Raw genomic sequence first — 15,855 nt, 5'->3', positions numbered from 1 at the left:
GCCGCCGCTAAGGCGGGCAACGGTGGAGGAGGTGGTGGCAACGGCACTGACGATGCAGCTCCAGCGGCCGGCACGATGCAGGCACCAGCTGCAGCCTCTGGCCCTGCCGGCACCATCCCTGAGGTCAGAGTGACGGGAAGGATGGAGATGTCACCGTCCCCTTTCTTCTGGATCTTAATGCTTCCCTGCTTCTCCAGCTCATGGATCTTTTTCTCCAGCGTTGACTGTCGCTGGATGGCCTCTTCTTTTTCCTTCACCATTTTCCTCAAGGTGTGGACCTGGGTGTTGGCATCTTTGTAGATCTCCTGCGAACAGGAACGAGGAATTTGCACTCGCACTCACAAAACAGGGCGCCGACACCAGAAACAGCACAGCCCAGAAGCACCACACTTCGGGACCACATTTGGGCTGAAGTTAGTTAATATTATACTCAGAATTTTTACTACTAAGCCTGTCCTGCTGCTGTGCAACCCCAATGGACTCCAGGTCCACCTCCACATGTCCAAAACCCCAAGCACAGATACCACAGAGCTGAGCAATGCCATGCACCTGCCTCATGGACTGGTGTGAGTTTTACATCGACCCACACACCAGTAACTCCGCCCAAAATCTGCCCTAGGTTCACAAGTAGGAAGCTACCAGAAGTCTCCTGGCCCATTAAAGAGTTCTGACCTCCCACACACCGAGGGCATGGGAGATCTCTGATCCTGGAGCGTGCTACCCAGGCAGAGCTGTCCCACGGCACTCACCCGAATCACATCCAGCTCTTTGTTCCTCTGCATCAGCTGCTTCTCCAGCTCCACAATCTTCGCCATGGCCTCGTTCTCCGTGTCCTGGAGCTTTTCGGATAACTGTCGTTCCAAAGAGAGATACGTGATGTAAGTGGTAACAGTGGCTTTCTCAAGCAAAACATCAGGAGTGCTCATTGGAGCAGTGGTACGTGGTCAATTATGGCTATTCCATCAAACCCTGAGGTCTTTCTTTGCAAAGAGAAAGGTTGGGGGGCACTAAATGCCCCATGGAGGTTCCCCTGATGGTCACCTGGCTGGACTGTAGCTATGGCCCTGCCCAGGTAAGAGAGCATACTCTACAATTAAGCACTTAAAATGCAATTATTTCAATCCCAAAGTGATTTCTACAACTAGCAGGAGGGCACCTCCGAGGGGCAAATACTGCCCAGCCAAGTGTTTTAAGGACATATTTATTCTAAGTGATGGCAATATAGGAATGGTGAGAGAATGACGACCCTTTTATGGTTTTTTTAAGTATGGAAAAACACCTTGATTTTTAAAAAGCCAAGCCATGTTTGCCAGACTAAATTAAAGGACACCAAGAAGGTGCAGGACAGAAAAGCGGTGAGCAAACACCGAACTGAGCAAACACTGAGTACCTGCACAGCGCTGGTTCTCCCTCCTGAGCCCACTGATGTGTTTTCAGCACAGGATGGTTATCTGCTCTATTTATGGTACTGCATTGCTGAGAAATGGGCAATTTCTATGTAAATGAGCTCATTAAGGTAATTCTGCGCAGGGGCTCGCTGCACCAAGCGACTCCACCTGGAACCACATCCAAAACTGCAGCCTCCAAGTGCAAATCTCCTATGCCAGGGTCTTGGGGTGCACTCCTTGGCTTGACCCCAAGCACAGGGGTCACCCCCTCCCACCAAACTGGGGGAGATCTCCCACATTCCTCCATTTGCCCAATATCTGATTATTCCCCCATACACAAGTGCAGTAGCCCTAAGCCTTTCAGGACTTTTTGTAAGCTCCCTTTTCTAAGTGAACCTAACCCAAAGGCTGTAGCAAGCCCATGCGCAGAGCAGGCTCTGAGCCAGACAGAAGTGATGAGTGTGGTACTAACATGGGAAATGTTTTCTTCCAGTTCTTCCACCCTTTCCAGGGCTGCGTTCTTGGTTTCAGCATCCTCCAGCAGAGCTCCCACATCGAAGACGTTATCCAGGTACGCCTGGATTTGCACCTGCAGCTTGTCGCTCTCCGTGTGCTTCAGTTTCTGCAGACCCAAGAAGAGAAGGGTGTCATGAGAGGGACACAGACCACAAATGGGGTGGGAAAGAGGTGGGAGCTCAGGCCACCTCCATCACCCAGGAAAACACTTTGCATTTTAACATTAACTGCGGTCCCAGTGGGCTGCAGGGTCTGTGCCACGCTGGGACCCCAGAGCTGTGCTCAGCATCACCAGGTACCTCCTGAAAGGAGGGGGTAAGGATGGGGGTTGGTCTCTTCTCCCAATTTACAAGTGATGGGATGAGAGGAAACAGCCTCAAGTTGTGCCAGGGAAGGGTGAGGTTGGATCTGAGGGGAAATTTCGTTATGAAAGAGTGGCCAAGCACTGGCAGGGGCTGCCCAGGGCAGTGGTGGAGTCCCCATCCCTGGAGGGGTTCACAAATTGTGTGGATGTGGCACTTGGAGACGTGGTTTATGGCCATGGTGGGGTTGGGTTGACGATGACTTGATGATCTTAGAGGTCTCTTCCAATCTTAATAGTTCTGTGATTACCCACGGGACACCAGGAAATGCCTGGCTGTAGGAGAAACCCCAAGGAGGATTTATTCATATGGAGACAGAGGTGGCCCTGGTGGCACCTGAGCTGGAGCCACAGGAGCTCTACAGCCGGAGGTCAGGGACGTGGCGCGGGCAAGGACGACTGTGGTTCATCCTCCCTTTGTTATAAGCTACAAATTTAGCTCCCAGTCTGTAATTGCAGCTGCAGCCGATTTTCCTCCAGCAGGGGCGGCTCCAGGCCACAGCCCCCAGCCAGCAGCCAAGGAACAGCATTTTCCAAGAGACCATGGGACAACACCGCTCTGCCCTCCCAAAACCTCTTGGGTGAGGGGGTTTGTGGAGGTTTTAAGGGGTTTAAGGGGGGTTTAAGGGGGTTTAAGGCCAGGTGGGGCAGCAGCAGAGCTGGGGAATGCAGTGTGGTCCCACCGAGGCTCAGGTGGGTGCAGCCCCGGAGCAGACCCACGCTGTGAGGTGATGCAGATGCGCTGTACTCACGTCCAAGTACTCGTCCAGCCCGAGCTTCGTGAACTCGTACTGCAGGTGCACCCTGAAGTTCATGTCCTCCACCGAGTGGACCACGATGTTGATGAACTGCATGCAGGCCACCTGCAAGGAGAAACCCAGAGGTGACGGCACGGCCACGGCTGCCCCCCGAAAGCCCCAGGTGTGGCTCCCGCGGGTCAGACGCAGCAAACGCCCGCGTTTCCTTGTGGTTGCTACGAGGGGAAACCGTGATCCGTTATTCCGCAGGTTTTTTCCAAGCCGGTGATGGATTTTTGTTTGCTGCGATAAAGGCAAACGTGGGTTCCAGAAATTAAGTCATGTCTGCAGAGTCCACCTTTACTGCGTGCCGGGGAACAGAGACGCTTTCCATGCCAGCTCGCAGGGCCAGACGCTGTACAAGCTCTTAGGAAAACAATGCAGTTTCTGAAACGGCCCGTAAAAGTGAGATTAACTTTGCAACTGCAAGCCCTCGCTTAGGAAACGGGACCTTCACAAAAGGCGCTTTGTTGTCTGCAGAAAGCCCATTTCCAAAGCTGTGGTTTGGTAACCGAGCGAGGGACCAGGCCAGAGGAGTTGGCATCCAAATATATCTCAGTGGAGGAAAGATTCCTGCGGAGCAGCGGGAATCGGGCTACAAACCCCAAAAGCTTTGCCCTGTACTTGAACGTACGGCATGGCCAAATCCTGCTCTGCACAAAGATCCCCAGCGCTCTCCCAGCTCACAGAGATGCTGTCACCTTTTGAGATGCTTTAAGAGAGGGTTTGTGTGGTCCTTGCTGGGTTTCCCAAGGGCAAACTCCTACCCTGCTACCAAAAGGGGTGATACCAGCTCCTGAGATGCTTTAAGAGAGGGTTTGTGTGGTCCTTGCTGGGTTTCTCAAGGGCAAACTCCTACCCTGCTACCAAAAGGGGTGATACCAGCTCCTGAGATGCTTTAAGAGAGGGTTTGTGTGGTCCTTGCTGGGTTTCTCAAGGGCAAACCCCTGCCCTGCTACCAACAGGGGTGATACCAGCTTCTCAGAATCTACTGAGACACTTCCCAGATTGCCAGAACAAACCTGAGAAGATAAAAGTGAAGCAACCCGATTTTACCCACAGGACGAGTCCCCAAGAGAGTGCACACTTGGTGCTGCCCAGCTTTGGAGGAACCAGGACCACAGGGGCACAGCAAGCCAAAATGGTTAACCACAGCTCAAACCCTATCTTCCCATAAGCAGCTGTAACCACTCCGTTTCCAAAATGACTTTAACCCCAGATAATGAAGGCCGTGAGACTGATTGATCCCCAAGAGAGGAAGGGAGATGGTCACAGGCTCATCCAGGAGCCCTGGTGATGCCCCATCCCCACCTTTCCCTGTGTGCCCGTCTCTTACACAAACACCACAACCATGCAGTGGGAAACCCAACTTTGGGTTTCGAGTTCCTGCAGGGCTCTTTCCAGTTCCTGTGGAGAATCCCAGTTCCTCCCAGTGCTGGTACTGGTCTCCGCCAGCTGAACCCCGCTGTCCTGTCCTGTCCCATCGCCCACAGCCAAATTCCCCTGTTTCAAAAGCGCTTTTGTTGCACTGGCTCTGGCTCTCACCACGCCAGGGCCAAATTCTCATTTCCTTTCTCAGATCCTTACGCACACAACTGAGGAATTTATCAAGTCCAAGAAAACCAATCCAAGCAAGCTGCTTTCAACACGGAGTGAGTCAATGTCAGCAACAGGAACCTTCTCTCAAATACTTCTGCCTTTCTGTTGCTCTTTCGTCCCTGTGGATCCATGCAGCCCCTTCAGCCCCGGCATCCCAAACAGCTCTCGCCTTTGACATTTAGGGCAGGTCCTGCAGGAGCAGCTCTTTATTTACGTTCAGTTGTTCCAACCCCTTGAATTACTCCAGATTTAATGCTACGCCCTGGAGCTGGAGCTCCAGCAGCCATTTTATCTCGTCCTGAGGAAAGGAGCGATGTCTTGGCACACCTTGGTGGTGCGGCACTAAACCGTGCTGCTCTCCCCCTCCCCAAATACCATTACCCCTCCCTGTGAGCACAGGAAAAACGGGCCAGAGCTGGGTGTTGGGGATGGACAAATCCTTCTGTTAAATTACAAACTAAACTGTAAGTACATTAACATTCCTGTGACTACCAACATGTCCCTACTGAGATCGCAGAAATAAGGAACAAAACCAGCTGTAAGACACCAGAGAGTTACTGAGAGTAAAGTTGCAGGGATCACTAAGGTATTTTTGGCTTTTAAATCCATAAAAGAGGCCATAACATCTTGCTCACACCCCTTCCTTTTCATTCTGCTGTCTCCTCACGGGTGTGCGCCCACCCTGGCCATGGGGGCCGCAAGCCACTGACACCAGAGCATTGGAAACACCACAGTGGGTGCTCAAACACCCAATTCCTGGCAGAAAGAGGATTTTAACACAAAGCTCGGCACTACAACAGCATTAAGTGTCTGAGATGCTTAACAGAGGGCTCAGTGTGATGGGGTGGAAGCCCTCCTGCCCTGCTCTCACCCCAAAACAGGATCACATCAGATCCCAGCAGCGCAGGGGAGACTGCACTCACCATGCCAGCACGGCCTTCAGTTTGTAGTTAAAAACAGGGCTTTAACTGCCATAAACAAACAGACAGAGAAGCATTTCTGATACGGCTGTGCCGACCTCGGCCTCTCTCGTGCTGCCGGTGTGCAAGCTGGGGCCGGTGTTGGTGGGTGCCAGGCAGAGCTTCCCCTCGTGCGGGCTCCGGGGGAAGTGGATTTGTGAAGAACCATGCACAGGCACACGAGGAACCAGAAGTGGCGCAAGCCGCTGCTGTATTTACCAGCAGACGTGGGCAGGCAGCGGCCGAGCCCGGCTCTCCCGCACTTCCCCGTCTGGGGCTCGGCGGCCGCAGGCACCCGGGCAGAGGATGCGTCTGGATAGCGCAGAAGCTGCTGCTGTGCCGCGGACAGAGAGCACACGGGCCCAAACCACCGCTGTCCTCTTACCTTCACTGCGCTACAAGGCTGTTCTGGAGCGGCAGCTAGAAATGAAACGCACGTTGAGTGAACTGGAACATAAGATCAACTGCGTGTGGAAATTTTAGGCCAAGGATCAGGTCGATGAGCCCTGCAACAGCAGGACCTGACACAGCGAGCACCGAAACCAAGGTTTGCTGATGATAAACGGCACTCACCATGAAGTCTATGTTGTTGTCTTCATTGCGGAAGTGCTCCATCAGCTTCTCAAAGCGCTGTTTCTCTCCACACACCTACAAAAGGATCACCACGTGGTTGTTAAACTACAGCGTGCAAGAGAGGGCGCGAAAACCATTGAAAAAGCAACTTATTGGCTCGCTCTCCATCCAGGTTTCTTCTCTCATTACAAATATTCTTCTTCAGGACAAATCCAGCTGAATAATCCCATGTGAACACTCGTGCTGCAAGTTTAACGGGTCAGGTACAATTTGAACATAACTCTTTGCATCTCTTTCCCCCCTAAAAACGTAATGGTACCCACTGATGGTGCCAACAGGGCTGCACCAGGCTGTGCCACGGGAAGACTCGGTCTCCTCAGTTCAGAACCTGCTGTAATGTAACGTAACGAGGAAGAAGAACAAATTACAGAGAGGAAGAAAGGAAAATTATCCCTGGCCAAGTAAGGAGTGAAATACACGAGCGTAACTATCTGAATTACTGAGCCATAACCCAGGGGTGTTGGCAGGAAACTTGAAGGAGAAATAAGATCTAAGATAAAGCAGGTCTCAGGATATTGCTTAAATCTTATGACTTCCCCATAGCTTCTCTGGCTCAGTCCTGCTTTCCTCAGCACACAAACGATGGAGAGTAACCCACCCCAAAGTCACAAAACACTTAACAGACTGGACAGCAAAAGGGAGCGGAGGTGAGCGCCAGGAGGTGCAGCCACTTCCCCATCCTCATATTTGGTACAGAATTTATGGGAAATTAGCCAGTGAACGGTAATTAAGGACCGGTGGGAGCACCGGCTGCTTCTTGAGAAACCTCTCTGGGGCAGGGACCGGTTCTTTAATGTATTTCTACATCTGTGTCTCCCACAAGGAGACCCAGATCTCCTACTGGGGTGTCTTGACACCCCCCAAAAGCAAATTCTTCACAAAGTATGCATTATTATTACTATTCCTGTACCAGCTTCCTCTTTCCTGCCTTGTAGCACGTACCTACACAACGTTTAAGGCACCGAGTAGACCTCACTGGAGTCAGTGGGAGCTTCTCCATGGAGTTCAGTGGGACCCAAGCAGAGCTGATGGGGACATCTGCAAAGCACTGCGGGTCACGGCCATCTGAGCAACCTCTCGCCACACTTTCTCTGTCTGTTATGACTGAATAAACCATAATTGTGGCATATGTGAGCTGTTTTCTGCCATTCCTAAGCGAAACGGCCACAAACCGGGTTATTATTCAGATATTTGTGGTCGGTACCTGACGTCACTGGGAGTTCTGCCACTGGGTCTCTGCAGGAGGACGGGGACGCTGCTTGTGATGAGCTATTGGATAACAGGACCATCAAAATTCACGGCCACAAACCCTCAGTTTGCAACTGATGGGGCCTGTAGAGGCTCAGCGACCCCTCTTGCACAGCTCAAGTCCACCCAAACAGTTGTGAAGTTGTATTTAAACGTGTCCAGCCAAACCGTAGAGACTCACAAGGTAAAACAAACACACTTAAACAACAAAGTGTACTCCCTCGTGAAAGACAGATGCAAATGATGATGATCTTAAACCCAAAGGACTCTGCTCTCTCCACAGCCTATGCCATGGAAATGGTTTTGAAGCATTATGGTTAGAGCAGCTCCAACCAAAACTGAGGGCAGGCAAGTGAGCCCCTGCCCCAGCCCCCCAGAGCAAGAGCCTGGGGAAGAGCCCTAGGCCCTACAAAGTCACCCAATGGCCAAACTCAAACCCAAATTCACAGAACCACAGCATGGTTTGGGGTGGAGGGGACCTTTACAGCTCCTCGAGTCCAACCGTGCAGTAGCAGGGACACTGGTACCAGATCAGGGTGCTCAGACCCCATCAGTACCTTGAACATCTCCAGGGATGCACCACCTCTGGGCAACCTGTGCCACTGATCAACCACCTCATGGGGAAGAGCTTTTTCCTCAGATCCAACCTAAATCTGCCCTTGTCCAGTTTAAAACCATCCCCCCTCGTCCTATCGCTCCATGCCCCAGTGAACAGCTCTGCCCAGATTTCTTACAGGCACCTTTCAGGTCCTGGAAGGTCGCTATAAGGTTCCCCTGGAGCCTTCTCTTCTCCAGGCTGAACAACCCCAACTCTCTCAGCTGTCCCCAGAGCAGAGCTGCTCCAGCCCCTCAGCATCTTTGTGGCCTCCTGTGGATCTGCTCCAGCACCTCAATGGCCTTTTGGTGTTGGGGACTCCAAAACTGATCACAGAATCCAGGTGGGGTCTGACCAGAGCAGAGCAGAGGGACAGAATCACCAGGACCAGGAATCATTTCGTGGTGAATAAGCTCAGGTTTATTGAACATGCAGCACCGTGGCCTGCTCTGAGCACCTACCACAAGCACCCTACCAGGCACCTTCTTACCGAGGGGCCACCAAAATGCACGACCACACGCAGCTCTGCGGCGGCATCTCCAGGACACGCTCACATCCCTGCAGGAACAACGCGTCCTTCACGAGGAAATGAAGAAACGCTGCGAAAAGGCCGCTCTCCATAAGGAAGAGCCAAAGAGAAACCCAGAATGGGGCTGAGTTTCTCCTCCTGGCACTGCAAGGATCCAAGGCAGACATAATTTGATTTTGGAGGCATTCGCTGGGTCTGGTCCAGCTCCTGCGCAAAGCAAACCCGAGGAACCTCGTCTTGCAGCACAGGCTGCTCGGATGCACCCGTCCCTGCGTTGTTATCCCAGACCATTCTTTCCTACCATCACATCTGGCTTGTGCCCGCCTCAGAAAAAATGGGATTGAAACAAAATCACCTACTGCGGAAGCAAACACAGCGACGGTGCCTCCGATCGCTCACCAGTAAAAGCCAGCAGCATTGATTTCTGAGAAATCCACTGGAAACCGTTCCAGATGGGTGAGAAAAGCCGACATAAACATCTACAAACCGTTCCTGGCTGTCTAATTAAATGAGGGAGCAGCCCGAAGTGGTGCAGCCCCGATCCCGGGATGCAGCGGGCGATGGCGGGAGGAAAAGCACCGCCAACCTGTGGTTTTCAGGGGCTGCTCGTGCTTAACTCTCGCTATCGTCAGACGAGTCGGGGCTGGGAACGCGTGCGCCGCGAGAGACGGCGAGCTGACTTCCACCAAATGATATAATTTATCCCGGAAGATTAAAGAGAGGGGAACCGGAGCCGAAGCCTGCAGCCCGGAGGCTGGCCACCATCCAAGGCCAACGCTGAAATCAAATCCCACCGCATCAAACCATGTGTTGCCGTTTATATTTTAATAAATTTCCAAGGTCTGTCATTTTGCAAAGTAAGGCTGGGCCGACGGGAGGCCGAGCTTTTCTTTTATTAGCATTATTCTGTGTAAGGAGCGAGATTAAACGGGTTACCACAGCTATAAAAAAACCCCTCTGTCTCTGCTTAGGCTGCGAAAAAACACATTGCAGGTTGCCTTAAGCCCACGTCGCTCTAGAAGAACAATGTGGCTTTGTGGCAAACCACCCACGACGGGCCCTTTCCCTGGGCGCTAACGAAGCAAACTCGTCACGGATCCATTACAAAGGTCCAACGCAAGGAAGCTCACGGATCCGTTATGAAGAATTGGGTGACGATGGCATCCACCTCCACCTGGGAACGCTCCAGGGTCGCACGGTTCAGGTCCAGACCACCCAAGAGCGACGTGCAGCTACGGCGCGTGTTGCTGCTGCTCACGCGGCTGAGCTACCCCAGAACGCTCCAGGAAGGCAAAGGCCTGGGGATTTGGGCAAAAATACAAACAATGCAGATACGCTGTGCTCTGTGGTAGTGAGTGCGGGATGAATTTTGGGTTCTGGAGCTGCAGCTTGTTGGCCGCTGCCACATGTTCCCTCCTCCACATGTGGAGCTGCGATGCTCCTGAGATGCTGTGCTCCATCCAGACACTGCGGCTGTCAGAAAGGGGACAGAGCGACAGCTCCGAGCCCTCAGTGTGTGTTTGTAGAGGAGATTTTAGCCAGCTCATCAGCTCACAGAATGCCAGGGAGCTGGTAACGCCTGGTGGGCCCAAAATCCATGGAGAAAATGAAGCCGATTTGGCTGCATGTGGTCTGGCATGGCAAAGTCACTTAAGGCAGGGAAAACGATGCTCTGGAGGACCAAATTTTAAATATTTAAGCCTTAGGAAAGGCTTTGCAATACAGGACTTTTTCTGTCAGGCCGTGTGTTGCCCTAAGGCTGTTTTAAGCTGCCCCTCAATAACTTCTTGGGTCGTATAAGAGCAAGAAGCCCCATTTCACAGCAAATTCGCACACAGCCCATTCGAGCGGGCTACAACCCAGGGGTTACAAACAGCCCGATGCACACCCAACCCCAAAATTCCCCTCTGTGCTCCTTTGTCCGGCAGCACAACGCTGCCTTTCTCTGCCCCGCAGACCCCAGCCTGGTACCAGTGCTGCTTGCACCCTGAGCACGCCGACATCCCTGCACTTTGCACAAGAAAATCACTTCTCCCATAGCTGGCTGGTTAAGCAAACAGTTATTTAATACCTGCTAGCTTAAAATACCTGTTCCTTCTCTAGCGGTGGGGTTAAGGCTCTCTCAAAACAGCCGCTGCGGTAAAGACAATGAACGTATCGACATTTTCCAGCGCTTGCAAACAGTTTGTCCCAGCTCTGAGCCATTATAATGGCCTGTAAGAATAATTCAGGACGGCCGTTTGCAGTGCCAAAATTCATCATTCAAATAAAGGCGACTCTGAAGTCAGCGCTGTGCAAGGCTGGACGATGCTGCCTCGCTCCGTGAAACAGCGATGGAGGTCAAACACAGAGGTTGGTTTGCAGCGATTCGGGTGGACCCGGCCTCTGTAAGCTCGGCTTTAAGAGCCACATTAATTCTAGTTAATTAATTCCTCTCACCTTGTTGGCATTGCACAGAGGCAAACCCACAGACTGATTTAACTGATGTGAAAACAAGCAGGAGTGGGAGCGCGGTTGTGCCAAACCCTGCTCGTCTCTCATGCCCTGGTCCCCAGGTCAGGCCTGCTCCTCTCACCCCAGCACTTGGGGATGTTCAGACACTGGAATAACCACCAGACCATCAACTTCCCGAAATTGTCTGGATAATCTGAATTCCCACTTATTTTTTGGCGTTTCCTCTTGTCTCGGAGCAAAACGAGGCGGTTTCACGGAAGGTACAGCTCCTCTTAGGAAAAGCACCTCAATTCCATTACTATTTTCAAACCCCAAAATTACCTCCCATGCAGGGAAGCCCACAAGCACACGCTCACCTTACCCAATTCAATTTTTCTGGTACCTCTTTGTGTAATGAGCAGTTTAACTGCTCGGCGGGACGGGAGCCAATGTCAGGAAGCGTTCCCTGCAGAGCGCCAGGATTACTTCTGGCTGCTTTTCTGTCTCGCTGCACATCCCAGGCAATGCCTCTGCCTCCTCGGTCTGGATCCCTTTTGAAACCACCATTGTGCTTATTAAGAAAAATAAAAAGAGTGGTAGAGTCCTCTGGTCTTTTCCCAGAAATACTTTGTTGTTATTGAAGTGAATTCTCCTATGTTTAAAATGGAGAGGAACGAAAAGCTGCGTGAGGATCCAAGACTCTGCTCCTTAAGATGTCAGTTCAGTGCTGTGAGGTATATTCAGAAACCCGGTGGCACTGATGATTAAGAGATCTCCATCTGCAGAAACTCATCGACCTGAAAACGTCCTTCCTTGGTGAGGCACAACGAACGCAGCAGTTTTGATTATGGTGAGATTCTGGTGAGATAACAGAGCAGCTCTGGGACAATCCCAGAATGTGAGGAGTGGGAAGGGACCTGGAAAGCTCCCCCAGTGCAACCTCTGCCACAGCAGGAGCACCAGAGCAGTCACACAGGAACACGGCCAGGGCTTTGGGTGTCTCCACACAAGGAGACTCCACAACCTCTCTGGGCAGCCTGGGCCATGCTCCAGAACCCTCACACTCACAAACTTTGGCCTCATCTTCAGCTTGAACCTCCTGTGCTCCAGCTTGGGACCATTGCCCCTTGTCCTGCCATTGGCCATCCCAGAGCAGAGCCTGGCTCCTTCCTCCTGACACTGCCCTTTACAGATTGATGAACATTAATGAGGTCTAGCAGAGATAATCTCTGTTTCTCTATCTCCTTGCCATTAAATAACTTCAAAAGAACCCTGAACTCCTGCCTAGTGCTCACCCTGTAATGAAGTCAGTAGGGAAAACGGGGTATTTCAGACCAAATTCTGCTCTCATTTGCATCAGGGTGAACATCAAATATTTCCTTGGGCTTTGAGCTTTGCTCTGATGTAAATGAGGACAGGATTTGGTTCTCAGGTCTGATTGAGCAGGAAAGCCGCGCTTGATCTGACTCTTGTCAAGATTTATTTTTAAAAATTACTTTCCATTGGAAAATGATTGCACAGACCAAGGCTTCCTCCACGGTTACACATGACTTCCAGCTCGACTTCCCCATCACCTCTGTCCTGAGGCGGCTCTGCGTGCCCACAGCTCCCATCCAGGACAGCTCTGCTCTTGCAAAGTGGAGCCTTCTACCACAGGCCCACACCAGAGATCACTTCAGACCTTTTGCTGTGGCTGCATGTACTGCTGAGCACCTCAGAAATGGGGTTATTGGTCTACCACATGCAAATATTTACAGCGGGCGTAAAGCAGAGATCGGGATCTTGTCGCCAGAAAGAATTCCCCAAACACAAAAAGTAAAAAAATAACAACTTGGCTTGTTGACCATCTGCACTAACCCACGTACAGCAGTGGCACTGATGTGTCTGTACACAATATGTGTGCTACGTGTGTATACACAACCCACTTGGGACTCATCGAGGCTAACAGTTTTTGAGCTGGAAAGTCTAGGTTCATACTTCTTTTTATAATAAATCCACACGTATATCCAATATTCAAAATAAACTCCAACAGCAGCTTTCTAGGACTTGATTCTCACACTGGTGCTTCTGAACATACACACGATGTTCCCAGATCCCATTAACCGCTGTATGCAAACACGCGGTATTCTCGAACGCATACACCTACAAATGACACTGGAGTACCTGTACTCATTTCAGCAGTCACCATTGTACCACAGAGACTGGATGTTGCAATTTCTTCACAAATAAATAAATATACTGATAGTAAAACCAGGCGTAAATGGCTCTGAAAACGGCAAATCTAAGACACCATTCCTGGTTGTTTCATCCAAGACCACACAAAAGCATTCAGAGACAGAAGACCTGGAGTAAAGCGCTCAAGATCTCCATGAATTTTCCACTTCAAGGACACATCTTGACTGACCAAGAAGCAGAGGGAGCAATTCATAACCTGGATTAATTTTGTTGGGATTATGGCTTTTCTATGCAAAAGTGCACAAAACGATGGCACCGACACCACCGTTGATTCTTTGCAGCTCAAAGTGATACACGGAAAACCTGCAGTTAATGGAAATCTAGGAAATTCAGCTGAATGAGAAAGCTTTAGGCAACACCTTGTAAGAGAACTATCAGCACGCACATCAGATTGTAATAAAGCAGCATCACGTACCTCTTTAAAGTTATCGAACGCAGACAAAATGATTTCGTGTCCTCCCCTGACGAGGCAAACGGCCGCCAAAAGCTCTAAGACGAGGGCTTTTGTCCTGCGAAGAGAAGAAACCACAGCAGTCGGTGACCACCGTGTAAAGATGCACCTCCTCTGCACCTGCTTGCAAAGGGGCTGTGGAGGCCCTGGGAGACGCAGTTTGCACCCCCTGTATTTGATACCTCCTGAACTAAACCTGCGCGATGCACAGCGCTGGGCACCCCCCGGTCCAGGGCGTTTTGGCTGTCCCAGGATCACGCGGTTCTCCCCTGTTTTCACACTCCTCAAAACATGCACAAACTCAAACCACAAACTCCAGCAAACCAAAGGCAGTTGCCAAAATCTGGCAAAGGAGGACGACGACATCGGCCTTGGACCGCTCGTACGCCTGCAGAGCTCCCCAGCACACCCCAGAGAGCTGGGATCACTGGGATCACTGGGATCACCCCACATCAAGCCGTTACCCAGCTGTCTTCACCACAACGCAGCCCGTTTCCTTTAAAAGCCCAGCTTTTAATGCATCTGCTCATAATTCAGATCTGTGCTTTTCCCGATACAAATCTGAAGTATTTTCTGTGATAACTGGTATTATTCATAGCTACAAAAACCAATAAAGAGGTGGTTTAGGACATCTTTCCCCTCTTGAAGCAGAAATCTGGGCGACTGATTGACAGCAGTGCTAACGCAGGCAAATTAATGAGAGAAGACAAGAGATTACAGAGAGAAAACCATGCAGCACACTTGGTATAACTCTAACATCAGTGATCTCCAGTACTTTCTTACAGGGTTCACATAAGGCAAAAGCACCAACTGGACTTTACGGCCAGCTGAGCTGTGAGCAGGTATTAAAGTCATGCAGACACATAGGAAATTAGTCTCATGCTAAAGCACTGACTCAAACCAGATGTTACCGAAAAAAGAAATACCTTTTGGCTTTCAAAGTGTCAAGGTTATCTTTGCAAAGCAGAGAAAATGTTCACTTTCCTAGGAAATTTTACATGTATCATTTTCAATTCTTGCCCCCCCCTCTTGATCACCTGATTTCCAGGCACAGGACACCAAAAATGACCAAAACAATAAACTCCTCACACCCTTCCCATCTATCTCGTGGCTGGGGTTGCTGACTGAGGGCTAAAGAAAAGGAAGGAAGGAAGCAGCCGCTTCCACGGGGACAAGGTTTCAAGCAGTGCGCTGTAAGGCAAGTGGACAGCCTAAGCAAAGCCCATAGATGTATTTCTGTATCTGTGTACACATCCATGGTGTCATCTGGGTTTGCCTCATCTCTGCTGTCAGGCTGGGTTTCGTTAGACGTGCAAGAGCTCCGCAGCTCCAGGTCGCACTGGAAGCGGCTGCCAGGGTCGCGAGTGTGTGCGGGGAGAAGAGGGGACAGGGTGCAACTACAGCATCAAACCCTCGAGGAAATGCAAACCTAAGGGCCCTCAGACAACATCAGTTAAGAAGATTTTGCTGCTCCTCAGGAAAATACCGTGCTAAGCCGCTCATGATCAGCAGGGTCTGCTTTGCACTGCCACAGAGCTGTGGGGAGCACCTGAGCATTGAACTTCCAGCTGCAAGTCCAGAGCAATTGCTCACCTATTTGCACTGTAATACAGGTTAAATCTGCATAAAGATACCCCTGAAAATCCCTTCTCCGTGTACTCTTTACTTACCCACTTGTTAAAGTCTCTAAAAGGGAGTGCAGCCTACCTGGGGTTCTTGTTGTTCAAACTTAGTGCAATTTCATTAACGGCGTGCGGGTGCGACATGACCATGTTGAATCCGTACTGCAAGGAGAAAGGGAAAACCATTTGCAGTTTTGAAATTATTATTTGTAAAATCCAACAAATAACCTATTTCTGACCAGATCTGGTGGCAACCTTTCACAGCGCTGCCCAGGGCAGTGTGGAGGGGTTCAAAACCGTGTGGATGTGGCACTTGGGGACATGGTTTGGTGGCCATGGTGGGGGGTTGGGTTGATGTTGGACTGGGTGATCCTGGAGGCCCTTTCCAACCTTAATGACTCTGTGATTCTGTGCCGTAACCAAACCAAACGTGGTTGAGTTTACACGTCAGCCAGCACATTTCCACCTATCACCGTGCTCAACCACTCC

The 15,855-nt window shown here is 50.9% G+C and overlaps 1 protein-coding gene across 1 annotated transcript in view; it reads right to left on the bottom strand.

Moving 5' to 3' along the window:
* Positions 1–18: 18 nt before the first annotated feature.
* FMNL2 (formin-like 2) overlaps positions 19–15,855 on the bottom strand; it is a gene marked incomplete at both ends in the record, with an annotated part of 36,991 nt that continues 21,154 nt past the window's right edge. Inside the window, 7 exons of the mRNA XM_010192412.1 lie at positions 19–305; positions 750–851; positions 1,861–2,010; positions 3,018–3,128; positions 6,194–6,268; positions 13,709–13,802; positions 15,452–15,528. Of these exons, the coding sequence (XP_010190714.1) occupies positions 19–305; positions 750–851; positions 1,861–2,010; positions 3,018–3,128; positions 6,194–6,268; positions 13,709–13,802; positions 15,452–15,528 (896 nt within the window). The remainder of the gene's footprint in view (positions 306–749; positions 852–1,860; positions 2,011–3,017; positions 3,129–6,193; positions 6,269–13,708; positions 13,803–15,451; positions 15,529–15,855) is intronic.

This window comes from Mesitornis unicolor, unplaced genomic scaffold (genome assembly GCF_000695765.1).
Source record: "Mesitornis unicolor isolate BGI_N332 unplaced genomic scaffold, ASM69576v1 scaffold19749, whole genome shotgun sequence".
In the NCBI taxonomy this organism is placed as follows: Eukaryota; Metazoa; Chordata; class Aves; order Mesitornithiformes; family Mesitornithidae; genus Mesitornis; species Mesitornis unicolor.
Note: the sequence above shows the minus strand (reverse complement) of the source record. Positions and strands in the feature narration are given on the sequence as shown.